The sequence below is a fragment of the Vulpes lagopus genome, chromosome 5 (genome assembly GCF_018345385.1).
Source record: "Vulpes lagopus strain Blue_001 chromosome 5, ASM1834538v1, whole genome shotgun sequence".
Taxonomy (NCBI): domain Eukaryota; kingdom Metazoa; phylum Chordata; class Mammalia; order Carnivora; family Canidae; genus Vulpes; species Vulpes lagopus.
This window is the reverse complement of record NC_054828.1, coordinates 28,353,781-28,380,706: the sequence shown is the minus strand read 5'-3', so window position 1 is coordinate 28,380,706 and position 26,926 is coordinate 28,353,781. Positions and strand designations below refer to the sequence as shown.

General features: G+C 40.1%; 1 protein-coding gene across 7 annotated transcripts in view; it reads left to right on the top strand.

Annotated features, from left to right (window-relative positions):
- The first annotated feature begins 1,545 nt into the window (after nucleotides 1-1,545).
- The window catches only part of VWA3B (von Willebrand factor A domain containing 3B), a 205,380-nt gene continuing 179,999 nt past the window's right edge, over nucleotides 1,546-26,926 (top strand). For 3 of the 7 annotated variants that reach the window (XR_005988108.1, XM_041757340.1, XM_041757337.1), the window contains exons 1-5: nucleotides 1,546-1,721; nucleotides 6,245-6,476; nucleotides 16,101-16,195; nucleotides 18,202-18,452; nucleotides 20,403-20,562. Coding sequence is in view for 6 of the 7 variants with exons in the window: in XM_041757340.1 (XP_041613274.1) it covers nucleotides 6,281-6,476; nucleotides 16,101-16,195; nucleotides 18,202-18,452; nucleotides 20,403-20,562 (702 nt within the window). In the remaining variant the exon portion in view is untranslated. Of the gene's footprint in view, nucleotides 1,722-1,746; nucleotides 1,869-6,244; nucleotides 6,477-14,998; nucleotides 15,074-16,100; nucleotides 16,196-18,201; nucleotides 18,453-20,402; nucleotides 20,563-26,926 lie in introns of those variants that run through there. The other 4 variants (XM_041757338.1, XM_041757339.1, XM_041757341.1 and 1 more) reach the window with 4 other exon arrangements.

Sequence of the window (26,926 nt, the reverse complement as noted above, 5' to 3'; positions counted from 1 at the left end):
TTTTGTTCTCTGGTGGTGTGATTGCCGGTGTCATTTGTAAGGCTAATGGTATACAATCTAACAATTTTATGGAATGATTTGTGACCTGAGATCAAACCTGTTAGTACCTTTAAAGTTATAAAGGCATTAAAAGAATGTAGGAAAAATAACCCCCATGCGGATAAAGTAGACTTTTTTTTTTGGGGGGGGAGGTGGCGGACAGAATTGTTCAGTTCTACTATTAACCATGTTTTATTAGATCTTTGATTCAAAAACCTACAAATGACCTGGTTACTTTGAGTTTTAAAATCTAAAACATAGTTTAATATCCCCAACATTGTAAAACAGTACTTGCCTGTGGGATCTTAAATTGAGGCTTTAAAGACGCTTTTCATTAAGCACAAATTTATTTCCAAGGGCCTGAAAAATCAAAGGCTTATATTTTGAGCTCTTTGCCTGATATGGTCAAAACAAGGGTTAAAAATAAAGCTGAAAGGAGAAAATAATGCCTTAGGAATACTCATATCTGATAGATAAGGGTATTTTTGGTAACTGCAGCCGCTCCTCCAAAATTGCATCTCCATCTCACCTGTCTTACCTTCACTCACAGCCGCCCCACCTCTTTAAGCTTCTTTCCCTCAATTGTAAAATGAAAAACAATAGCTCTTCACAGCGTTCTGGTGAAAAAAAAAAAATTTTTTTTTTTTTAAGATTTTATTTATTGATTGATGAGAGACACAGAGAGAAAGAGGCAAAGTCACAGGTAGAGGGAGAAGCAGGGTCCATGCAGGGAGCCCATGTGGGACTCGATCCCCGGTCTCCCAGGATCACGCCCCCGGCTGAAGGTGGCGCCAAACCTCTGAGCCACCGGGGCTGCCCCGTTCTGGTGAAAATTAAACAAAATGACGCAGGGGCAAGTGCTCTGCAGGCTGAAAAGTAGGCACAAAAGTTAACTAACGTTTCCTGCGGTGCACTGGCCTCCCTCCCGTTCTTGGGCGCCTTCGCCCCTTACCCGGGCTCTGCGGTGTGTTATCTGCTTGTTAACTTAATTAATAAATATTCACCACCGTTGTTAATTTTCCTAGTAACAGTGGGTGCAGGGGTCGGTCCGCCCTGTTCCCTGGCGTGGGGCTCTTGCTTTGCGTCCCAAAGGAGCCTTTGGGGGCGGGAGCCAGCCCGGGTGGCTCTGCGGTTTAGCGCTGCCTTCAGCCCAGGTGTGATCCTAGAGACTTAGGATCGAGTCCCGCGTCCGGCTCCCTGCATGGAGCCTGCTTCTCCCTTTGCCTGTGTCTCTGCATCTCTCTCTCTGTGTCTCTCATGAAAAAATAAATAAAATCTTAAAAAAAAAAAAAAAAGGAGCCTTGGGGACCCGGACACCTTTCCCTACCTCGCCCTCAAACTCGCTTCGGAGCCCCGCCCCTTCGGGCCGCTGGCCCCGCCCCCGCCGGGCGCGCGCTCTGTGGGCGGGGCCGGCTCAGGGAGCCGCTCCGTGATTGGCCGCGTCCAAGCAACCGCGGCGACGCCGCGGTCAACACGCCGCGCGCTTTGCGCTGGGGCCCCAGAGAGATCGAACGTCTGGAATCCTTCGCGCCAAGCGGCGACCCTTCGCCCGCGGGAGTCGCCGCTTTATCAACCAGCAGGATGCGCCCCTCGCCCGCCCTCTGGGGTCACGTGGCCCTCAGGGGAGGGGAGGGCGGCTGCTGAACAGGAACCTTCTTGGCTCTCCTCCGACAGATTGCCTAGTAAGTGGGATGCCATCCCTTCCACGCCAGAACCTTCGAGGTGCCGAGGTGTTCCGCAGGCTGTGGAGGGGCCGCCCTCCACGGGAGTTCAGCACTTTCTCAGGTTCCCCGAGCTACCCTTTGGCAGTAGGGCCGGCTGAGGCACAGGTACGGGACCCTTCCTGCTGAGCAGCCGCCCCGCCCCGCCCCGCTCCCCGCGGAGCTCAGGCGCGCTGCTGGAGGACCAGCTCTCCTGGTTTCTGTCTCACCATGGGCCAACAGTAATAAGAAGTGAAGTGCACGTGGGCTTTGCAGTTAACACAAGAACCAAGACAAATTTATTTTTAAGAAGTAGTGATAACATGAATAGTCTAAAACAAAGGGATCTGCATGGAGTCCAGCTTTCTGCAACTTTCCGGGTCTGGATTATCCTCCGGTGCTCTTCCCTTCCTCCACGCTTAACGTGGTTTTCACAGTCACGTCACTAGGGCGAGCCCCATTTTCTTTTCCTCTTTTTGTGTGGGCATAAACCTTCCTTAGGTTTAGTTACCACTTGGGAGAGTTTTCCTTTGGTCTTTTTGGGAGCTCTTGGTTTCTTTCTTCTCAGAAGTGACCTTCCCAGAGCAGCCCAATTACTCTTAGATTTTCTTTTCTTGGCCCCCGTTTTCTCAACTGTGGGCCAATCCATTTCAGTCTCCTTGCCTCTACCCACATGATTGGAGCAGATGATCAAGAAGGCATGGCTAGCCTCGCTCCTCAAGGCAGGAGAATAGAGGGAGGAGTAGAGGAGTAGATTAAGGGTTTCTGGGGAAGAGTTGCAGCAGGATACCCACTGGGGCTTTATTCCAGCTTCCTTTCCCCCTGGAACAATTGTAATTCAACATCCACATAAATCACAAGATAGATCAACATAATCTAGACTTCATTTTCAGCAAGGACTAACAGGGATATAGGACATTTTGGGTGTTGATAATAAAACAGAACTATACCAGATGTTTGAGCTGAATAATGGACTTGAATTTGTGTACTGTGCCTCCATCTCTGACCTTATAGGACCTACTCTCTTAAGCCATGACAACTTCAAGGTGCTCACCTCAGGACAACCTTGGGGCATCTCTTAGCTGCCCCCTATGGGCAGACTTCAGCAGCACAGGCTGGCTGCACTTGGAGCCCCTGTTTCCTTTGATTGGGGCCTTTGGCTTGTGCCCACTTAACCCTTTCTATTTTTTTCCCCTAGGCTCTGCCAGTCTGCTCCTGCCTTCAGCTCAGACTTTCAGTCCTTCTTATTCTTTTATTTTTTTTCTGTTTATACTTCTTCATTCTACTTTGGAAATCCCTTCCTATTTTCCCCAAACGTTAGCTCTTGGGATAGATTTTATTTTTTATTTTTATTTTTATTTTTTTAAGATTTTATTTATTTATTCATGAGAGACACAGCAAGAGAGAGGGAGAGACACACAGGCAGAGAGAGAAGCAGGCTCCACGCAGGGAGCCCGATGTGGGACTCGATCCCAGGACTCCAGGATCATGCCCTAGGCCAAAGGCAGGCGCTCAACCACTGAGCCACCCAGGCGTCCCTGGGATAGATTTTAAAACTTAGGGCAGTGTTCAACTGGATTTGTTGTCTCTTACTTCTGGATTCCTCTGTTCCTCAATTTGCAATAACCTCGGGTAAAGAAATCTTGAAAAATCACACTAATAATAAAAGAACATAATAATATCTGGAAAACAATATGTCTCCGTTTAAAGAGACAGCTATTTCCTGATACTGGCCTTGTTCGACCTAAAAAAAATCACTGCCTTGTTTGAAAATCAGTATTCTCAGTTAATTCTGAGTGATCAATTTAATTCAACTCAACATGATTACAAAGTGCCACCTGTATCTAAGGCACGGTGCTGAGGACATTCATATAGTTTGTCCCTGTAGTCATTGAACCTTCTTTTAGTCTAGAGAACACATATCTGAAGTGCCCAAAGTCATACTGGGGAAGCGTCAATGTGAAAGTTGGAACTTTGCTGGAGAGATGCTACAGAAGGTTGGTGAGGGGTCTGGAGAGGCTTAATGGAGGAAATAGAGTCTGAAATGGGCCTTGAAGGTTAAGATTTCACATAGGAGAACCACCTGAGACCAGCTTGGAGGTGGGAAAGCAGGTGGGTGATGTGTGGAGGGCTTGCTTTGTCAGGTCATTTGGCATCATTGCTCTGGTAGGTTTCCTTGCTCTGCCACAGTATCTCTTACCTAGTCTGAGCAGAGTGATCCTTTCTTTTGGGAGATGCCCTTTCTTTCCTTTCCTGTTTTCTTGGAATATTTACATTTTCCGGTTGCTTTCATTTCCGACAATATGGGTATTCTCAGGCTAAAAATCCCTAAGAATCGAGATCTGAATAAGAGTGACTCATACAGGTTCTCAAATACAGTAGAGCCAACCAGACCTTTAAAAAATATTTACTTAAGTCTTTTTTAAAGCCATGTGAATGCAGGAGGCACTGGGGCATGCACCTTAGCTGGAGGATTCAGTTGCCTTTTGCTTAAAATCAAAACGGGTCCATTTGGCCTTAAAATATATGACTTTTCTGAAACCTTTAAGTTCCCAAAATCCAGTTTAGGAGTCTTTTAAGGACAATTTACATAGCTGTGCTACCTTTTGAACCTATGACATGTAGTTCCCTCTAGTACGAAGAACATAGGAGATGGGTGAATGTGTGTCAGGGAGAAGAAAGATTAATTGGACATGATGAAATAATAAAAAATCTTTATTCTGAGCTTCCTTTTCTTGTTTCCATGGAAACCGCTAGCCAAATTTAAAAGTCCTTCCGCTGGCAGTCTTTTTGGACAGATCTCAAATAGAAAGTTGAAGTCTGTTCTTATTTTCATATTCTGTGAATCTAAAGGAGGAGGAGAAGCCCAAACTTAATAGCCCATATGACTGGGAACTTGGGTGTAAAAAGGTACTCGGAGTAAAAGTGGGCATAAAAACAAGGTACAATTACTAAAGGATAATGACTTTTAAATAATTTATTTGGACATAACTCTTTCCAGTCCATCAAGTCCTTTTCCATGCATTACTCATTCATTGCTAATAATAATATTCCTAATATCTTTTCATGAAACCTCCCTAGCTTCTGTCCAGTTGGCTTCTTTATTTGACTGATTTTTAAAGATTTTATTTATTCATGAGAGACACACAGAGAGAGAGAGAGGCAGAGACATAGGCAGAGGGAGAAGCAGGCTCCCTGCAGGAGCCCGATGTGGGACTTGATCCCAGAGCCTGGGATCATGCCCTGAGTGGAAGGCAGACGCTCAACCCCTGAGCCACCCAAATGTCCCTTGACTGATTTTCATATCATAACAGAGACCTTCAGGGAATGTGGTTGGAGTTTTAGAAATGGGAAAAAAGAGCATTTCTGTCGTTGCAAAGACAGTCCAGGGAACAAACTTAAATGTGTTTCATGCTCTGGGTACAGAGGTTAAACAGACCTTTCTTTTTCTCCCAAGTTAATCACGCCCTGCCTGAAGTTGTGGTGAGTGGGTTAAGATTGCATGACAGTCTGGGCCACTCCTTTCCTCTTGTGTACACTAGCTATATTTAGGCAGGTCTAGATAAGTTTAATATGTAGCATATTGCCTTGAGTCTAGTTGGTCCCAGAACAGCTGGCCACATGATTCAGGATGTTTAAGTCCAACTTTATTTTTTTTTAATTTTTTTTTTAAGTCCAACTTTAAAATAAGACATTTGGAGGGACGCCTGGGTGGCTCAGTGGTTGAGTGTCTGCCTTTTGCCCAGGGTGTGATCCTGGAGTCCTGAGATGAAGTCCTGCGTTAGGCTCCCTGCATGGAGCCTGCTTCTCCCTCTGCCTCTGTCTCTGCCTCTCTCTCTCTCTGTGTCTCTCATGAATAAATAAATAAAATCTTAAAAAAAAAAAAAAAAGACATTTGGAAAGTGAATCCTTGTATTCTAGCTGGGCTGAGCCGTGATCTTGTTCCCACTCTGTCATTAGTTCCCTGTTACACATTCCACCTGTAGAACAGGTGTGTTTTCTCTCAGAGTTTTACCCTGTGTATCCTTTTTGGAAGTAAAAGGTTAGATGCAATTATAATCGGAATATTGATGTGTAATGAAGGTTCAGGAGCAAATGTTTATTTTCCAGAATGGAAGAGCTTTGCATTTTTCTGGTTATAAAAGTAAATCCTCTTTCAGAAATGTTTTAATAATGTAAAAATTTAAACAATATAAGAAAGGCAAAAACTACACTTACGTCCACCACACAGATAAAACTACTATAAACTGTTAACACTTACCTTTCTCGATGCTTTTCTCCTTGTATATAGGGATATATGGATAGATATTTAATTTTGTAGATACATTTTAGCAATGTATGTGGATATCTTGTCAGCAAATATGCATCTATGTTAACATTTTTAACATGGTGGATGGAAATCCACTTAATGGTTGTACTGTAATTAATATGAAACCAATCCTCTGTTGATGTTAGATTGTTTCTAAGTCTTCAGGAATACTGATTTTTGACAATTGCCCTTATAGGAGGTCTCTGTGACTTACTTAGATCCCAATTCAGAGATGGCACTATCAGTCTTATCTTCCACCATCTCTGAGCAGCCGCTGCCGGGGCAGGAGGGACAAAGCAACACCAAAACAGACTTGGCTGGGCAGAGTCTCATCTCATCGGAGGAATGGCTTCAACTGCATGGGCTTAAGAACAACAAATTGACCTTGAAACAAATTCTGTCACAGATTGGATTCCCACACTGTGAAGGTAGAGTACTCAGAAAGCAACACTGGTTGGAAAACACAACCAGAATGCCGTCCTTTAGCCTTTGAGGTGGCTGCATCAACTCCAAACCTCCTCAAACCACAGACCTCTGAGCTTTTTTGATCTCACATCCTTCTTGGCAAAAAACGTGCATGGACCCCCAATGCATGTGTGTTACATAGAAGTATGATTGTCAGTCCACTCATTAAATATTAGTGATGCTTAATTTTATTCTTAGTCCTTTTCAAGATGAAATAAAAAATAAATAGAAGTTGTACATACTCTAGCGGATGTGTTCTTCATTCCTTGGAATGTATAAACCCCTTTAGGAAGCTGTTGATTAAGACAATGGCTGTGTGTGGTTTCGGGGAGAATGTGCTGTTTTCCTGTTGTGGCCTCTCTTATGTGACAGGCTAGCTTTTCTAAACATGTTTAGAAATTTGGTTCTGAATTTTCAGTAGTACTTGCCTCCAACAGGTAGTATGAAATGGATGAGGATGTGTTTTATTTTTGTTTTTATTTATTTTCTGATGACATACTGATTTGGGTTGCTACTGAAATATTCCTGAGGACCAGGAATACGGAATGTCTTACAGAGTATGAGAGCCCACCCAGTAGGTGTATCCTATCCAACATGTCAGTAACACCCCAGTTGAGGAGCACTCCTCCAGTCAGGCAATTTCCAGTACTTGGATTTTACTCAGTAATTCTGGATTAGCCAATTAATAAACACATATTTATTGAGTGGCCAATAATAACTATGTTTTTGAGATTTTTTCACTTGTTCCCTTGGCAGCGTTGTTCCATATTGGTCATAAGGAAGGTCTAGGGGATGCGGCTTTGGACTGATGTGGAGGTCCATTCTAATGACAAGGCCTTGCTTTTCAGAGCCCAGGCTGTGTGTTCCCATTTATCCTTTCACAAGGGGTGGTACAGCCCCGCATCTTTGAAATACCTTTGGAATGGAGTTCTGCCAGAGTTGGGGTCTATGGGATTTTTCCCCTTCTATATAAGGAAACAAAGCAGGAAAAGTTTGACGAGAAATTCTGTTCTGTATGGGTGCATGGGTGTCTCAGTTAAACATCTGCCTTTGGCTGAGGTCATGAGCTCAGGGGCTTGATCCCAAGACCCCCTGTCAGTCTCCCTGCTCAATGGGGAGTCTGCTTTTCCCTACCCCTCTGCTTCTCCCCCTGCAGGTGCTTGCTCTCCCTCTCTCTCTGAAATAAATAAATAAGTAAAATCTTAAAAAAAAAAAAAAAAGAAAATGAAATTCTGTTCTGTAACAGGCATAGAGATTTTCTGTTTCATCATGCCAATGATGAAAGTTGGAAAGTTGTGTTTTTCAAGGTATTTGTCCTTTTCATCAATGTTTTCTAATATATTAACAAAACATATTTGATAATATTCCCTTACTATTTTTTTAGTGCCTGCAGAATCTATAGTGATGTTCCTTCTTTCAGATATAATCTGTGGGGTTTTTTTCTCACTTCTTTCTTGATAAGTCTTGTTCAGGGTATATCATAACTGTTTTCAAAAACCAGATTTGGGGTTTGTTATTGTTGTTGTTGTTTTCCCTATTCTTTGTTTTCTCTTTCATGGACATCTGCTTAGAACTTTATTATTTATTTTCTTTGACTTACTTTGAGTTTAATTTGCATTTCTTTTTCTAGCTTAAGGTGGAAACTTAGATAATTGCTCTGAAGCCTTTCTTCTCTTATAGTCATTTAAAATTTCTGTAAGCATTCCTTTAACTGAATCCAAATCTTGATAGGTAATATCTTCATTGTTAGTGAGTTCAGAATATTTTTTTTCTCTGGTAGCTTTTTTCTTTGATTCATTTTTAAAAGAAATGTTTAATTTGTAAATATTTCAGGATTTTAAAAGATACCTTGTTATCTAATTTACTACAATTTATGTCAGAAAACATAGCCTGTAACAGTTTCATCTTTTGAAATGTACTGAGATTTGTTTTATGGCCCAACATGTATCTTGGTGCACATTTCATGCACACTTGAAAAGAATGTGTATTCTGCAATTGTTAGGTGGTATTTGTAAATGTTCATTAGTTCAAGATGGTTGGTTTTATTCTGTTATAGAGATGTGGAATGTCTTCAGAGATTTTTTTGCCTAGCGGTTTTGTCCATTTCTCCTTTTAGTTCTCTCAGTTTTTTTTTCCTTTCAGTTTTATTCATGTAGTTTGAAGCTCTAAATATATACACATTTAGGGTTGTCATATCTTTTTTATGAATTGACAGATTTTCAAATGTCTGTCTTTATCTCAGTTGGTAGGCCTCATTTTGATGTTTACTTTGTCAGATATTGATACCACTGTAGCTTTCATATGCTTCATTTGCATGTGGCATATATGTTTACAGTTTTTTTCCTTTTAAACTATCTGTAGTCTGTCTACTTAAGGAGTGCCTCTTTAATACATTCTCATAATCTCTTTTAATTATAGTGTTTGATTCTCTACATTTAATAATTGAGGCAGGTAGATTTAGGTATGCCATTCTATATGTTTTCTATTTGTTTTATCTTTTTCTTTCCTCTGTTTCCCATTTCCTGCCTTCTTTTAGGTAAATTGAATTTTTTAAAATATTTTATTTCATTTAAATTTTTCCATTTAAATTTCAATAGGATTTTTACATATGCCTTTTTACATTATATTTTCAGTGGTTGTTACGGTGATTATATGCTTGTCACAGTCTGCTAAAAGTTAACTTTGTACTATATCATGTAAGGTGTAAGAATCTTGCAACAGTGTAACTCCACTTAGCCTCACTCTGGTCCTTAGTATTATTGTTTTAATATTTTATTTTTATATACATCAAAAATCTCATAAGCCAATGTTATAATTACTGCTTTAAAAAGTCATTTGTCTTTTAAAGAAACTGAGAGGGAAAAAATAACATTTTACAATCTATATGTTTATTATTTATAATATTCTTCCTTCCTGTAAGACTTGCAGTTCCATCTGGTATTTGTTCCTGAAGAATTTCTTTTAAGCATTGCTTATAGTGCAGGTCCTGCTACTGACAGATTTTCTTAGTTTTTTTTTTTTTTTAATCTAATATTGTTTTTATTTCACCTCTTTTTTGGGGGGGGGATGATTGGTTGGTTGATACTTTTTTTTTTTTGAGAGAAAGAGAACACGTGCACTCACACTTATGTGTGCTACAAGAGGGGGAGAGGGGCAAAGGAAGAGGGAAATAGATAATCCTAAGCAGGCTGTACACCCAGCACAGAGCACAAGGTGGGGCTTGATCCCACAACCCTGAGATCATGACCTTAACCAAAATCAAGAGTTGAATACCTAACCTACTGAGCCACCCAGATGCCTCATTGGTTGATACTTTTTATCCTGAAGTGATAGCTTTACAGGAAGTTGCAAAGATAATATAGAAAGATCCCAAATACCCATCACTGTGTTTCTCCTAATAGTTTTACATCTTATAAAGTTATAGTATAATATCAAATTCCCGGATTTGATATTGATGCAGTGTATGTGAATAATTCTGTGTAATTTTACCACTTGTGTAGATTTGTGTAGTCACCACCACAATCAAGATTCAGAATGTTTATCACCACAAAAATCTCCCATGTGTTACAGTCTCCCTTGTGTTACATCATTATGGTCGTACAGATACCCTACCCCCCAATATCCTTAGCTTCTGGCAACCATCAGTCTGTTTTCTATTTCTAATTTTCTCATGTAGAGAATGTTTATATAAATGGAATCTTGTAGTATGTGACCTTTTGATATTGGCATTTTTTCATTTGGTATCATTTCTTTGAGGTTCATCCAAGTTGTTGCATGTAGCAATGGTTTATTTCTTTTTATTGCAGTAGTTTTCCAGAATATGGATATACCACTGTTTGTTTAGCCAGTCATCTTTAAAGACATCTGGATACTTTCTTTTTTTTTAAGATTTTATTTATTTAATCATGAGAGACACACGGGGGTGGCGGTGGGCAGAGACACAGACAGAGGGAGAAGCAGACTCCATGCAGGGAGCCTGATGTGGGACTTGATCCTGGGACTCCAGGATCATGTCTTGGGCTGAAGGCAGGCACTAAACCACTGAGCCACCCAGGGATCCCCATCTGGGTACTTTCCAGTTTGGGCCCATTACAAATAAGTCTATTATGAGCAGTTGTTTATAGGTTTTTGGGTAACCATAAGTTTTCATTTCTCTAGGGTAAATGCCTAGGAATGGAATTGCTATGTAGTATGTTAAGTGTGTGTTTATTTATTTATTTTTTGTTTAATTTTATTTTATTTTGTTAAGATACTGCCACACTTTTCCAGGGAGGCTATACTATTCACTTCAGTAATATATGAGAGAAACAGTTTCTCCGCATCATAACCAGCATTTGGTTTTGTCACCATTTAAAAGTTTTAGCTATTTTAATAGTTGTGTAGTGATATTTCATTGTGGTATTAAGCCTGTATTTCCCTAATGTCTAGTTTTGTTGAACATATTTTCATGTGCTATTGTCTTTGGCAAAATGAATGTTTCCTCATGTCTTCTGATCATTTTCTAATTAAATTTTTTAATGTTTAGTTTTGAGAGCTCATTATATATTCTAGATATGAACATGGCTTGCAGATATATTTTCCTAGTCTGTAGCTTATGTTTTCATCCTCTTAAGAGAGTTTCTCAGAGCAAAAGTTTTAAATTTTGGTGACTTTATTGATTTATTGATTTTTTTGCTTATATGGATCTTGCTAATTCTTAAAGACTTTCTCCTATTTTTTTAAACAAAATTTTATAGTTTTACATCTCGTATTTAGCCCACAATCAATTTGAGTTACTTCCTTTATAAATTTCATTTTTGGACTATGAATATCCAGTTACTCCAGCCCCTTTATTTAAAATAAAAATATTTTAAAAGCTTTTGCACACTGAAGAAAGCCATCAACAAAAAGACAACCTACTGAATGGGAGAAGACATTTGCAAGTAATATATCGAATAAGGGGTTAATATCCAAATTATATAAAGAACTTATACAACTCAACTAAAAAAACAACCTGATTTAAAAATGGGCCGAAGAGCTGAATAGACGTTTTTTCAAAGAAGATATCCAGATGGCCAACAGATACATGAAAAGTTGCTCAACATCACTCATCATCAGGGAAATGCAAATCAAAACCAAATGAGATATTATCTCACACCTGTCAGGATGGCTAAAATAAAAAATACAAGAAATAGCAAGTGTTGATGAGGGTGTGGAGAAAAAGGAACCCGTATACACTGGTGGTGGGAATGTAAACTGGTGCAGCCACTGTGGAAAACACTGTGGACATTCCTCAAAAAATTAAAAATAGAAACACCATATGATCTAGTAATTCCACTACTGTGTATTTACTCAAAGAAAAGGAAAACACTCATTTAAAAGATTTGCACCCCTATGTTTATTGAAGCATTATTTACAATAGCCAAGATGTGGAAGCAACCTAAGTGTCCACTGATAGACTAATGGATAAGGAAGATGTGGTATATATATCTATAATGGACCATTATGAATCCATAAAAAGGGATGAGATCTTACCACTTACAACAGTAAGGATAGACCTAGAGGGTATTATGATAAGTAAAATAAGTCAGACTGAGGGGGATAAATATTATATGATTTTATTCATGTGGAATCTAAAAAACAAAATGAGTAAACAAATGAAAAGCAGAGTCAGACCTATGCAGGGGACCTTTGATTGGGTTGTCTGAGTTGGTGGCATGGAGGACACAGGATTCCAGGTATGGAATGAGTAAGTCACAAGAATAAAAGGCACAGCAAAGGGAATATAGCCAGTAATATTGTAATAGTGTTGTATAGTGACATATTGTAGCTACACTTATAGTGAGCGTATAACATAGTATTTGGAGAAGTTGAATCACTGTGTAGTGCACCTGAAACCAATGAAACATTGTATATCAATATAGGAAAATAAAAAATGAAATGACAAAAGACTGTCCTTTCTCTTTTGTTTTACTTTTGCATCTTTGTTAAAAATTAGGTGGTTGTACTTGTATAGGATTATTTTTGGGTTCTCTGTTTTGTTTTATTTGTCCATGTGTCTGTGTCTCTACTAATAGATCTAGATTAATATAATTGTGTAATGTCTTGAAATGGGCATACGGATTCCTCCACTTTAATCTTTTTTTTAAAATATTTCTTCCTCCACTTTAATCTTTTTCAAAATTGTTTTAGCTACTCTAGTTTCTTTGCCTTTTCACATTTTAGAATAACCATGTCTGTGTTTACAAAAATATTGCTGGCATTTTGATAGAAATTGCATTAAACCTGTGTGCCAATTTAAGAATTGACATCTTTACTATGTTGAGTTTTCCAGTCCATGAATATGGAATATTTTTTCTATATATTTATGTTTTCGATTCATTTCATCAGTTGTTGTAATTTTCAGTATACAAGTCTTGGACATGTTTTGTATTTTGTTTTTCTAATCAATTGTAAATGCTCTTGTGTTTTTAATTTTGGTTTCCATGTGTTCATTGCTAATATATAGAAATATGACTAATTTTTTAAGGTTGACCTTCTATCCTGTGACCTCATGTACTGGTTCTAAGAATTTTTTTGTTACTCTTGATTCCTTGAGATTTCTAGGTAGACCATCATGTCCTCTCCAGATGAAGTTTTCACTCTTCCTTTGTGATCTATATACCTTGTATTTCCTTGTCTTACAATGTGCTGGCTAGAGCTTTCAGTACTGTGCTGTAGCAGTGAGAGTGGACATTTTTACCTCATATTAGATCTTTGAGGAAAGCTTTCAATCTTTTACCACTAAGTATAATGTTAGCTGTAAGTTTTTGTAGAATTAAAAAAATCAGGTTGAGGAAGGTCTCTTATGTGTCTTATGTGTCTCTAATGTGCTGAAAATTTTTATTATGAATTTTATTTTATTGAATTTTATTTTATTTTATTTTTATTTATTTATTTTTTATTTTTTTATTTTATTTATTTATTTATTTATTTTTTTTTGAATTTTATTTTATTATTGAATTTTGTCAAATGATTTCTCTATGTCAGTTGAAAGGATCATGTGATTTTTCTTTCTTCCCTAGCCTATTAATTTGGTTGATTATATTGATTGGTTTTTGAATATTGAGCCAATATAGCTAATGCATTTTTGATATGTAATCATGAAGGATATTAGTTTGTAGTTTTTTTCTTTTCTTTTTTTTTTTTATGCTTCCTTTGTCTGGTTTTGGTATGAAGGTAATATTGGCTTCATAGAATGAGTAGGGAAATGTTCCCTTGTATTCTATTTTCTGAAAAATATTGTGTAGAATTTTAATTATTTCTTACATGTTTAGTAGAGTTCTTCAGAGGCCTGGGAATTTCTGTTTGAAAAGTTTTTAATTATAAATTAATTTCCTTATTAGGTAGGATCTATTTCATATTAAAAAAGTTGTGGCAGTTTGTGGTTTTTGTGGAATTCATTCATTTCATCTGATATGTGTTTGTGTGGAGTTGGTTACAGTATTCCATTATTCTTTTGATTTCTGAAGGGTCTTTTTTTTCTGTGCCATTCCTGGTATCAGTAATTCATGTCTTTTTTCCTTTTACTTTTGTCAGTTTTATTAACCTTATTAAAATATCAGCTTTTTATTTGATTTTCTCTATTGCTTTCCTGTGTTCAATTTTCTTGATTTCTGCTTTGGTCTTTATTATATATTTCCTTCTGTTTACTTTAGATTTGTTTTGCTGTTCTTTTTTAGTTTCTTAAGATGAGAGCTTAGATTATTGATTTGAGGCTTTTCATCTCTTCTTATATAAGCATTTAGTGCTATAAATTTCCCTCCTGGCAGTTCTTAAGCTGTGTTCCTCACATTTTTATATGTTGTATTATCATTTTCATTCAGTTTAAAGTATTTTTAAAAATTTCTGTTATATTTCCTCTTTGACGCATGGAATTTTTAGAAGCATGTTATTTAGTTTCCAAGAGTTTGGACATTTTCTTGTTATCTTTTTGTTACTGATTTCTAGTTTGTTTCCATTGTGGACAGAGAACATACTCTGTTGTTTTTAGTTCTTTTAAATTTTTTGAGGGTTTTTTTTTTTATATAGCCATGGATATGATTTGTCTTGGTATATATATTCTGCACTTGAAAAATAATGTGTATTCTTTTGTTGTTGTGTAGGTTTTTCTTTTCTTTCTTTTAAAAATATGTTGTTTATTTAATTGACAGAGGGAGTGAGAGCACAAGCAGAGGGAGTCACTGGCAGGCAGAGGGAGAAGCAGGTCCCCCAAGGAGCAGGGAGCCTGATGTGGGGCTCGATCCCAGGACCCTGGGATAATGACCTGATTTGAGGGCAGATGCTTAACAGACTGAGCTACCCAAGCACCCCTGGATTTTTCTATAAATGCCAATTAGATCCTGTTTGTTGATGGTATTGTTGAGTATCCTTGATGGTTTTCTGTCTTGCTATTCTATCAACTATTGAAAGGAGCAGTACTGAAATTTTCAACTATAATTTTGCATTTGTCTTTTTTGCCTTTCAGTTCCATCAGTTTTTGCTTAAGATATTTGCAGTCTTTTGTTTGGTGCATACACACTTAGGATTGCTATGCTTCCTGGTGGGTTGACACTTAAATTTATATAATGTTCTGCTCTATCCCTAGCAATATTCTTTGCTTTAGTTTACTTTTCTTATATTAATAAAGTCAGTTTGCTTTCTTTTTATTAATATTTAAATGATGCCTCTTTTCATTTTTATACTTTTAACTTATATATGTCTTTATGTTTGAGGTAAGTTTCTTGTAGATACCCTATGATTAGGTCATTTTAAAAAAATCCTCTTTGCCAATCACTAGCTTATTTTCTCTTTTTAAATTTACTTATTACATTTTGATTTTAATTCCAGTATAGTTAATATACAATATTATATTAGTTTCAGGTGTACAATATAGCAATTTGACAATTCTATCCATCACCTGGTATTCATTTTGACAAGTACATTCCTTAATCCCCATCAATCTCCTATTTCACCCATTCCACCACCCACCTACTCTCTGATAATCACCAGTTTGTTCTCTGTGGTTAAGAGTCTGTTTCTTGGTTTGTCTCTCTCTCTCTGCCTTTTTTTTTTCTTTGCTCATTTGTTTCTTAAATTCCACATGAGTGAAATCATATGACATTCAGCTGTAAAAAACAAAAATGAAATCTTGCCATTTGCAATGACATGGAGGGAGCTAGAAAATATAATGCTAAATGAAATGTCAGAAAAAGCCAATCACTATCTTTTAATTGTTCTACTCAGGCCATTTACATCTAATATGATTATTAATTTGTTAGAGCTTAGACTGTGTATTGCCTTTTTTACCTCTGTCCTAATCATTCTGGACAAAAGAACCAGGAAACCAAGAAACAAACTTTGGTTTTCTTCTCCATTCATTCGTATTAAAGGATTATGAATGTCATAAATAGTTAACATATATCATAGCACCTAGAAACACTTCATTATTTATGACAGAATACCAAGCATCACAAATTTTTGGTGTCACTAGAGATATAATTTGAATGGTGTCAGGGAAAACATTTTGAAATAAAAATAGAAACGTTGATAATGCACCATTTTGACTGCTTTTCATTATAAAAATGCAGATTATGTGACTTCTCTGGGGAGACTTGTGGCATCCCGGTATGCTGATGGCCTGTTCCCACAGTTCTGCAGACCTGAAGACGGCAGAGTATACAATGTAAGTCAGCATTCCCTTGATGGACAGGCTCTATGTCCTGCTTCTGAGTTCTGGGAGTGGCCTATGTGAAGAGGCTTACACTGCTTCCTATTGATGCAGTGGAGCCAAGGCCTTATCAGGACTGGAGGCTTTCTTGTGGCAGCATGGAGCATGCTGAAAGTTATGGCTTAGTTAGGACCTGGGAAGGGAAACACTTGACCTCTTAGAGATGAATGCATAAAGCTGTTGACCAGAAAGTAAAAATGTTTGCATGCATATCAATACTTTGTTTTCCCTTGAAAATAAAGGTGAAAGAATAGTATGACCAAAGTTAGCTGACAGGAAAGAGCAGCTACTGACCTGACAAATGCCATGGAGATAGAGGGCCACTTTTACAGGTAGTAGTGGACAGAGCAAGCAGCACCTCTTACCGAGGTCCTTAATTCTGGCAGTTCAACACATGACTTGTGTATACCCGTAAGTGTCTGCCCCTATGCACACCCTGGCCCACCACAGGAAGTTCAGAAAGACACATGTCCTATCACATCACTTTATGGATATTTGTTCATGTCACGGTACATCTCTGTACCACCTGGATGGTAATTTCTTAATATTTAAAAAATTTAGGGGTGGCTCAGTTGGCTCAGTTGGTAGAGCATGTGACTCTTGATCTCAGAGTTGTCAGTTTCAGCCCCACATTGGGTGTAGAGATTACTTAAAAATAAAAATCTTAAAAAAAAAAGTTTAAATTACATTTTGAACTTAGCCTGGTCGTAAGCAATAATATCCAAATAATTCTGAGTTCGGTGTGCTAAGTATATTTTTTTATCTGAACTACATGGAAATCAGTAGAACTATTGTAACATCCATCTTTGTCATCTCATCACCTCCACAGCCACTGTGACATGGTCTCATCCTTGTTTCTGTACTGTGGTAGGAAGTTTAAAAAGTGCTGTGAATATTAATGAGAGATTTAGGAATTTTGCCATAAGCAGCCACGGAGAGCAACAGGAAGTGGTGCTGGAGCTTGAGGGATAAGCTGGAGAGACGTAAGAGATAGAGAAGGAAAGCAGTTTAAGGCAGAGGGAACGACATGAGCCAAGGCATGAGAATGTGGAATTATGTGGTGTGTTCAGAAAACACATTTTGCTTAACAATTTAGGTTATTTATACAGGGATGCTCTGAGTGTTGTTAAAGGTAAAAATAAGTGCCAGGTCCTTCAAAATTTGATTCTTCACAGAAAAGGGCACATTTTTTTCTTATTCCTTTTTTTGTGTTCTTCTGCCTCCTTACACCCTAAGAGGCCTTGTGCAGTTGTGACTGATCTGTGTGGACTGATGGTTTGTGTATATAAGAAATTGCCTGCAAGCCTCTGTCTCCTTGCAGGAATCTCCAAGTCATCAAGTGATCCAGGTACTGGGAAGCTTGGCCTCAGAGACAGAGGATACAGGGCACAGGTTGTGAGCAGGAGGATGAGTCACTGGGCGGTATCCCTAGAGGAAGCCAGGCAGATGTGCTGGCACGTCTAGAAGCATTTTCAGAAATATTTTTGGCATGTTGTCCTTAGGAAAACTTTTTAGTGAGACTTATTTTTCCATCTGCCTTTGCTGATTTCTCTTTTCTTGATCTCCGATTCCTTGAAAGTTCTTTTCTTCTACCTAATTCCTGAAAATGTCCCCTGGACATCTTCTGGTAAAGATGATTCTATAATTATAAAGATGTAATTTAGAAACAGGTTTTTTCCTTTTAAGTGTTTTGCTTTGAATAGATCACATCATCATCATTTCTTCTGTGAGGAATCATCCAAAGGGTTTTTTCTAGTTAAAAGATTGGAATACTTCCCCCTGGATTATATGGGGTTTGGAGGATCATCTACAAAATTGTTATTAATGTCCTGTTCTTGCTGGCAGAGGCCATGACTCAGTGGGTCCTGTTGTTTTGGTTGCATGATAGTTCAGATGACATATGCTGGTGTTTTTTTTCCCTCTGTTTCTTCTTTTTTTAATCTGTTTTGATTTTCTTTAAGTTGACAGCTAAATCAGAACTGATCTATCAGTTTGTGGAACATCTAACACGAGCTGTGGAGAGTTACAAGCAGCGGATGGATTGGCTCACCAGCAGAAGCCGGCAAATTTTTGGTGTCATCTTGGAACAGTGCATCACCATAGTGCTGGATTTTGGTGGCATGCTGGAGGAGGAGCTTAATCTGTGTCAAGATGCTCTAATAATGGTCCTCCGGGAGCAGGTGGCTCACATAGCCAAGTTTAATATCATATGGTGAGTTCCCATTGGAAGGGGATATTTCAGTAAAACTTCATAAGTAGTTTTCTTTTATTTGGAGTTAGGTAACATAATTAACATAATTGTTCTTTGGGGAGGGAGGAGGTATCACCTTGTCATTTCCTAGAATATGTGATTCCAGGATAAGACCTACAGTAAAAACTTTTTATCTGCTTTGCATGTAGCATCTTTGTTTTTAAATTAGGAGAGATTTACAAACATACTTTTCTTCAATGCATGGTAAGGTCAAAATATGAGAATAAGAATTACATTGAATATATATTTAAGGCCATAAAAATCCTGTCATTTTAGATTTTAGCCTCAATAATGAACTCAGCCTTGTCACAGATATCACTGTTTTCAGACTGAGCTCGTGACTTCCCTTGTAAGTTGATCCCCTTAATACAACAGCAGGTGGTCGGTTTTATAGAATTTCCCGTATTTCAGAGTTTTCACAATCAATTATTTATGGATTCTTGAATTCAAGAGAATTTGGGCAGGAAGGCTAACTTTTCATGTGGAACAGTGGTTTTACCTCCCTGACAGGAAAAATCTGGATGAAGCGTGGAATCTCTCTGAGCTTTTCTTTTGAAGAAAATATTTTCAGCTAAACAAATGATGTCTTTGGGGATGACACCTAATTGTGTTCTATCACAGATTCCTATTTCTGTCACAGATATATTACTGAAGGAATAACGTCTTAAGTCTGCAATGCCTTAGCTTTTTGGGAACCTATGCTATCGTATTTAGGCCACTCAGCCTGATTTCTACCCAGAGGGGCCACATAGAGGTGACCCCTCTATGTGTGAGGCAGCTTCTGTCTCAAGGTGGGTTATGATGAACAGCCCAGGCTGGCTCATTAGTCCATGATTCATGTAGTTCTTATAATTATGAATATATAAATGATTCATATAATTTATTTGATTATAAACACAGAGATAAATAAATTCAAATGGCTTTTCTTTCTTTCTTTTTTTTTTTTTTTTTAAAGATTTTATTTATTCATGAGAGACACACACAGAGAGAGAGGCAGAGACATAGGCAGAGGGAGAAGCAGGCTTCATGCAGGGAGCCCGACGTGGGACTCCATCCTGGGTATCCAGGATTACACCCTAGACTGAAGGCGGTGCTAAACCCCTGAGCCACCCGAGCTGCCCATGGCTTTTCTTTCTTGAGGGGAATTCCATTATTCCTTTCTATGTCCAAACTACATGATTTAAACATATATTCCCAGGATTTAAAAACTAGTGCTTTGCTGAACTCAATACTATTTTTGATCCAGAGGGGTAACTGATTGGAATTCAGAACAATGAAAACAGCATTTTAAAAGAATTAGAAATGAAATTTTAGAGAAATAAAATAGCTGCTGATTTATAAATCTTAATGCCATGAATCTTTATACATTTACTATTAATGGAAGATAGTTGTATATAAACAGGCTGTTTATGAAAATAACTCCCTCAATAATTTTAATGCAGCTGTTTTTTTTTTTTTTTTTTTTAATTTTTATTTATTTATGATAGTCACAGAGAGAGAGAGAGGCAGAGACACAGGCAGAGGGAGAAGCAGGCTCCATGCACCGGGAGCCCGATGTGGGATTCGATCCCGGGTCTCCAGGATCGCGCCCTGGGCCAAAGGCAGGCGCCAAACCGCTGCGCCACCCAGGGATCCCAATGCAGCTGTTAATGTCTACATTTTCGAGATTTTTAAATTCTCCTATATGCATTGTCTTTCCTAGTCAGTACAGCTTATGGAAGATAATGGTGCTTTGGAAAGCAATCTTAAACAGCTCACCTGATATGTGGGTGACTTTTAGAGGGCCAAGAGCTGCATTTTCTTTCCTTCAGCTCTGGTGATGTTAAGTGGCTTGTTGTTCTCAGCTCTGAGACTGAGGGCTGACAGCTGTGTTGCCCACTGTCCCATACCGGGCTATGTGATTGCTTTCAGGATTTCTCAGCAGCCTGTGAAATGGCAGGAAAATGCTGCTCCTGTGACAGAACAGTCCATAGCTGCTGCCATCAGTTGGGTTGAGAAACTGCCTTTTGAGCTGGCTGTGAGCCAGGCTAGCCGCCTGGATGTTCTGTTGGAAGCTGGGAAAGACAAAACGGTAAGTGTGCATCCATGGTGAGCCCCAGGTCACATAGGTGGCATCAAGTTTGTCTCTTCACACCCAGTATCCTCATACTGTCTTTCAACTGACCTGGGTCCTCCCAGCAGCATCCCACAGAGATCCTATCTCTGGCATTGAGGAGCCCTATAAGTCTTAATCCTGTTCACCTCTGAATTTTGAACCAATTGAGAAATAGGTGATGGGCCCCAGGTGGGAATCAAAATAGCAGCTTTGGTGATGGCAGAGCCAGACCAACCAAAATGAGAATCTCTAACCCTGCCTTCTGAGCCTGGCAGGGCTCCCTCTGGGTGATTAGGGCATAGGGTAGACCCTCATTTAGCCAGTGCCAGCAGAGCCACATGCTGCTCACAGCCACTGAACATTGAGAAAGGACAGGAAATTAGGCATAGTTGTTCATATCTCATATTTTAATTCTGCTCTTTTTCTCCTGACAATTAGATAAATAAGTCTATCTCTTACGGGGGAGAGAGATTGGGAAGACTCTTCATAGAACCCTGAGTTTAAGGATATAGGGGTTCCCCACATCTATGTTCTGAATCTCTCCCAGTTCCTCTTCTTCACAAATGGGTCTGTCATGTGCTTTCCAAGGTAAAGTATATTTATGCAGATGAATCATCCATTTTTTAATATTACTGCATTCACATGTGCTTTTTGATAGGACCTTTTGAATATGAAGCTTTACTTGGAAGAAGTGTTGAAATGACAATGGTTCATGTTCTTTTAGCCACAAGGGTGTTTGTTTTTGTGAGTGATTCTAAGGATGGGACTTGAAAGGAGTGGCAAGCTAGTGGGGAAGGACTCTGGGCAGGTGGGGTCCTTTGGCAGCCTCAGCTTCCCTGGGGAACAGATCTGCTTTCCTTTGGGATATAAATACTTAATTAGTGCTTATTGATTGATATTAATTAATACTTAATTGCTTCCTCTGCTCTGGACTCTCGGTGATTCTGTGGATTTCGTGCTTTACTCTGCTACATTAAGAAGTCCTTTCTTGGGCAAGGAGGCCATGTGCTAGCACCTTGAAAGGATAGCCCCCAGTGGTCACCAGACTGTTTATTGATACTGAGGATAGTTTAAAATTGGAAATGCATTGTTTATCCTTTCGAAGCCAGAGGAACAAATGGTTCCCATTAAAGAACAAAATAGAAGCTACTTTGTTCTTTGGCCTTTCAAGTTTGTTTTAACATCTGTAAAATTTCAATTGTCTGGACACTATAATAAGCATTCACAAATGGAACATTATACAGGCTCTTAGATCAGTGTGCGTGCGTGCGCGTGTGTGTGTCCGTGTGAGCATGCCTATATGTACATACACGCACACACACGCACACATGCATGGGTGTTCTGTTTCTTTGTTCACCTGGCAACCTCCAGTGACCTGCCATGACTTGAAAATTTCCTGGTAACCTTTGATTTTCTATTTTACTTCTCTCTGGTTTGTGCTTCTCCTTTTTTGGGTTCATCTCCAGCCCAGGAAATATGGAACAATTTAGTGAGTTCCAGGGAAGTTTTATAGAAGAGAAAGAACCCAGAGAGAGGTTAACAGGCACTGATTATCAAATGTCACTTAAAAACTCTTGAGAAGAGACTGTGGAGTATGGCAAATATACAACATGCTCAGACCACTGTATCCTTCTTCCTAGAGCTTATATCTGATGTGGTTCCCTAGGAAAATTCTAGTAACTGCAACTGCTTCCTATATAAAAATGCCATGCCCTATGTTGGTGAGGTGTGTAGAGTGGGAAGAAGAACTGGTTCCCCTGAGGGGCTGCTCCTCTGCCCTGTGCCCTCATGCCCACCCCACTGAGTTTCAAATTGATCCACATAGCTGGAGTTTTCTATAAATAGAAAAGATATAAGGTTTAAGAAACTTTTGAATAGCAAATCTCAGTACCCAGACTTTTGCTAACAAGGATAATCTGCTTGGGTTAGCATCTCCCATGAGTGAGTCCTGAGAAGAATCAAGAGAGTGAGTATAATCTTGATTAGGTTAACATGGAAGTTGGGTTTTTGTATCTGATCCACATGAGGAGGAAGGGCCTACTGATGCACTGGGTAAGGGTGAAGGAGGATGCTCAGAGGCTGCTGGCCTCCTCCAGAAGTACCCCTAGTTGGGTAAGAAGACTGAGGGTGAGCCTTCGAATCCAGAGGCACCAGGCAGTGTGGGGTCTGCTTGAATCCCAGCTCTGATGGCAACATGTAGAAAGCACTACTGATGGACGAAGTATCCTGTTGTGTCCTGTGTCAAAGGGCCTGGCTTATGGGGAAGGCAGCCTGTGGGGTACCGAGGCAACATCTGGCAGTTTAGAGGGGCTGCATTGTCCTCAGAGCCCAGGTATGCTGTCCAGTGCAGGGTGTCTGCTCTGCAGTGTCTCGTGGTCCCAGGATGCATCTTTGAGAGGTTGGTAGCTTTCTTGGCCTTAATGAGGAGGGAGGGGTATTGTTCTGGGAGGCCTTGGAAGGCCTGGCAATTCAGGTTATGAGGAATTTTTGGGAAAGAAAGGGCTGGCTATCCAAAGCCTTGATTCCCAACTACCTAAGAAGGCTAACTGAGGGGGCTTTGCTTCTACTTTCAGCAGAAGGCTACCTGCCCAAAGGGTCCCTGTGTTGTCTCAGCCTCTCTTCTATCCAGCTGATAGGCACACATTTGTTTATTTAAAACAAAAATCCTCTTCACTGGTAGAGTAAATGGGTGAATTAGAGACAGACCCATATGTTTCCATAAGGAACCTTCACCACTAGACAGTAAACTAAAGGGCTGGCCATACCAATCACAAGCTTGGCAGTCAGTCAGCCAGGCATCAGATCTTTTCACCTTGTCCCTAAAAATGACAGTGCCTGGCAAGGGCTGGATAAATGTTTGTTGGACATTGAAGGAATGGAAAATAAACATTTTTGAGATTCTTGAGGTTGGGTCTAGATGTGAGTCCAAGAAATTCCCATTCCCCAAATAATACAGATTTGAGTTTTTGGAATTGAAGGGTGAGAGTCTGCATGTGGGACCAGCAGGTGAATTTGCTGAGCTTTGGATGATTCTGCTGGGGATAGTAGGTGGAGACAGGGACCCTGAAGCCTGGCAGGCCAGAAAGTTTGTGGTAGTCAGGGGTGTTAGGAAGGATTAGAGAACTGAGCCAGATTGACATCAAGAGGACAGTCACCACTATGAGGGTATCAGAAAATCAAAATGGGCTGAATAAGAAAAGGGCTACCCCAGGTATAGGGAAAATCTGAAAGTCAGATCCAAGGTCTGGAGTTGGTCAAAACTGTTGAAACAGCCAAAGTTTGATGAAGAACAAGACAGAATTTTGCTAGGCTTTTCATTGCTGTTCTGGTTGACTTTCATTCTTAAAGAGTGGAGTTTTTTTTACAGCCAGAGGCTTTTGACAGGCTATAGCAGAGGATAGTCAGGTAGAAGCAGCTGCTGCCAGTCTGGTTCTCTTTTCCTACAAACCTATGTCTGAGAAGATGTCAAGGCCTCTTTAGCTGGGCTAAATGCAGGTTGCTGTGGACAGCTGCAGAGCAAATGACTGAGGCAGAGTAAGACATTCAAGTGGAAACAGAAATGCTCTACCCTATTTTATGTTGTGTAAAATGACAAGAGTTTTTGACTCACAGTAAAATAACTGAATGGAACCCAAAATACTTCCTATATATTGTGCTATCCAATTCAGTACAAATTAGTATTTAGGGAAATGCTGGTCAGTGAGAAAGCTGCTCCCGGTCCTGGCTGCTGCTGCTAATCCTCAAGACCGGCCCTTGCCCTGAGATGCTCAGAAGTACTGGGTCAGGGGAGAGGATTCCACTGAGGACACTTCCCTTGAACCATATAACCTCACCCGGTTTTTGGTCAGTGATGTTGATATCAGGGGTGGGAGCCTTGGATGGTGTGGGAGCCAAGGAAGTGAAAACAGTGCCTGTCTCTGGCCACCTTCCTCTCCCGTAATCTTGCTTGCACAGTTCTGGGATTCACATCCGTCTCTAAGAGGTGACTAGCCTTGCCATGATGAGCCAACAGAATCAACTGCAAAGGCAGAAGCTCGTGGGGTTAGGCAGCTGAAAGACCAGGTCAATTAACCTGCCAGACCTCAGTTTCTTCATCTGTAAACTGAGTGTGGTAATAAGAATTAATTTTTCCATGGGACTCTTGTGAGCATTGAATAAAATAATTCATGTTGGCTTATCATCCCAAAGAGCAGATGACCCCAAAGCCAGGTCACTTTAAAAGGCATTTTGCCAGTTTGTGGGGGATGGGACCAGGTAAGCATATTTGCCTTCCTCTTCTTTTTTTTTCTCAGTGTCATTATGTGAGTGGAAACGAGAGGCAGGAAGGCAGTGTATAGGAGTGGATTGGGGGTGGGATAGGTGGTCTCATTAGAGAGCATGTCCCAGGAAATCCATTGCATGGATAATTGAAAACATAGGCAATTAAGAAGCTGAGAAGTGAACTTAATAGTGAATAACCCCATAGACTGAGTAAAGACTCACTCCTGACTCATTGCTGGCTACTGCAATTTTTAGCTTGATGAAATCTCAAGGGAAAAAAATTTCTGCACAAGGATTTCAGACTTTTAGGTCATCGCCAGAGCAGAGCAGCTGAGTTTGCATGATGTGCAACAGAGATGTAGCATGTCAGAAGCCTTTGACGGACCACCTAGAGATGTTTGTCCTCACTCACTCCCTTGTTGAACTAACAAATCTTAGAATACTCCCTGTGTCTGTTCTCCTCCCTTGGCCACATGTGACTGTAGATCCTTCTGTGAGGTGGAACCTGTCGCCAGGGTAAGCTTGGGCCTGGACTCAGCCAGAGCACTAATAACAGTGTGGTGAAGGGGAGCCTGTTTAACACATCTCAGCAAGATAACGAGTGACACGGGGAGAAGGGAAAGAAAATGCATTTGTTGGGAGAAGAATATTAGTTGCCTCACATGGAATGTGGAGAACTCCATTTCTTCCTTCTTTCAGTGTTTTTTCAGCCTCTCGGTAAATGGCTGAAAGAGAGAAACATCGTAGCTTAGTCTTTACTTCCCATTAGGTCCTTTTTTGAAATCGGGGAGTGGGTTTGAAAGGCCCGAGAGAGAGTCATGGGGTGGGGTGGGCTTTTCTGGTTGTCACTGGAGTAGGCTGCTCTCAGCTCCACCCCTGGCCGTGGCCTCACTCCCAGGCAGGGCCCCTGGCCACCCTCCTCCCACTGCCTCTTGGGCACAGTCGGCCCAGCTGCTGCAGCCAGGGTGGCCCAGCCAGCTGGGAGGCTGACCATGAGTCCTCTTATCTCTGGGCCATGTGTATTTCAGCCCCAGGTTTGAAGTCAAACTAAGGTACCTGACTGTGTACCATCAGCTAACAGGGGTTTGTGATTAGAACAGAGAAAGGCTCATGAGTCCCAAGAGAGTGGTGACATCTATTTATTCCTTCAAAACCAGTGCATTTTCTGGAGTTTCTCCCCCAGGTATCCGTGGAAACAATCAATTGGGATGTTTTAAGGGACAGGTGTAGATGATATATACTCTTAGATCTCTCTGGGTTTTAACTTTCTGAGATATATGCATACATATGTGGAGGTCTTCTTATTTAAACTCAGTCACGAGGTACACTGCATTACCTCCCTTTTTATAAGTGAAAAACTGAAGCTATATCATTTGCCCAAGTTCACAAAACTCGTTGGTGGTAGGGATATGAAACACCATAGAAGGAAGAATCCTTGGGAAGAGCAAGAATAGTGGGTTGAGGCTGGGGTGGGACCCTGGTCACGGGGCCCCCTTGGGTGGATTTTATGTGTCTCTAAGTTAAGCAGAGAGCACTTTGGGATTGTCTCCTGCCTGGGTGAGATGTGCATCTCCCAGGTCCCTGGTGGAAGGTTGGGGTGTGTGTATGGTGGGGCTCCTGATATGGATTTGTTCATTCTTCTGTTCTCGTGGCCTGGCATGGTGGCAAGAGTCAAGGCCCAGTATGTATAGACTTGGCTCCTGACATGCTCCATGAAGTCAGGACAGCCTCATCTTCCCAGGCATGTGTTTCCCTGTGACAGGAGAGCAGAGCATGAACCAAGTGGGAATATGACCTCCATACCCCCTACTCTGCCTCAGACTGAGGATAGATGAGTTTGTATTATAGAATTCTGGCATCACCATGGGAAATGGTTAATAAGCTTCTTGCTCACAGTGGCTGTGCCACTCCTGACCTGTCTTATGTATCAATGGACTTGGTGGAAGATGTTTTCCATGTTGGCCAATCATATCCTTTTCATATAATACCTGAGACTGTGACCATTGGCAATAGACCATCTTGACACCAGGCCTTGAATATCTCATATCCTGACTTTGGCCCCCTAATGTCCTCACAAAAC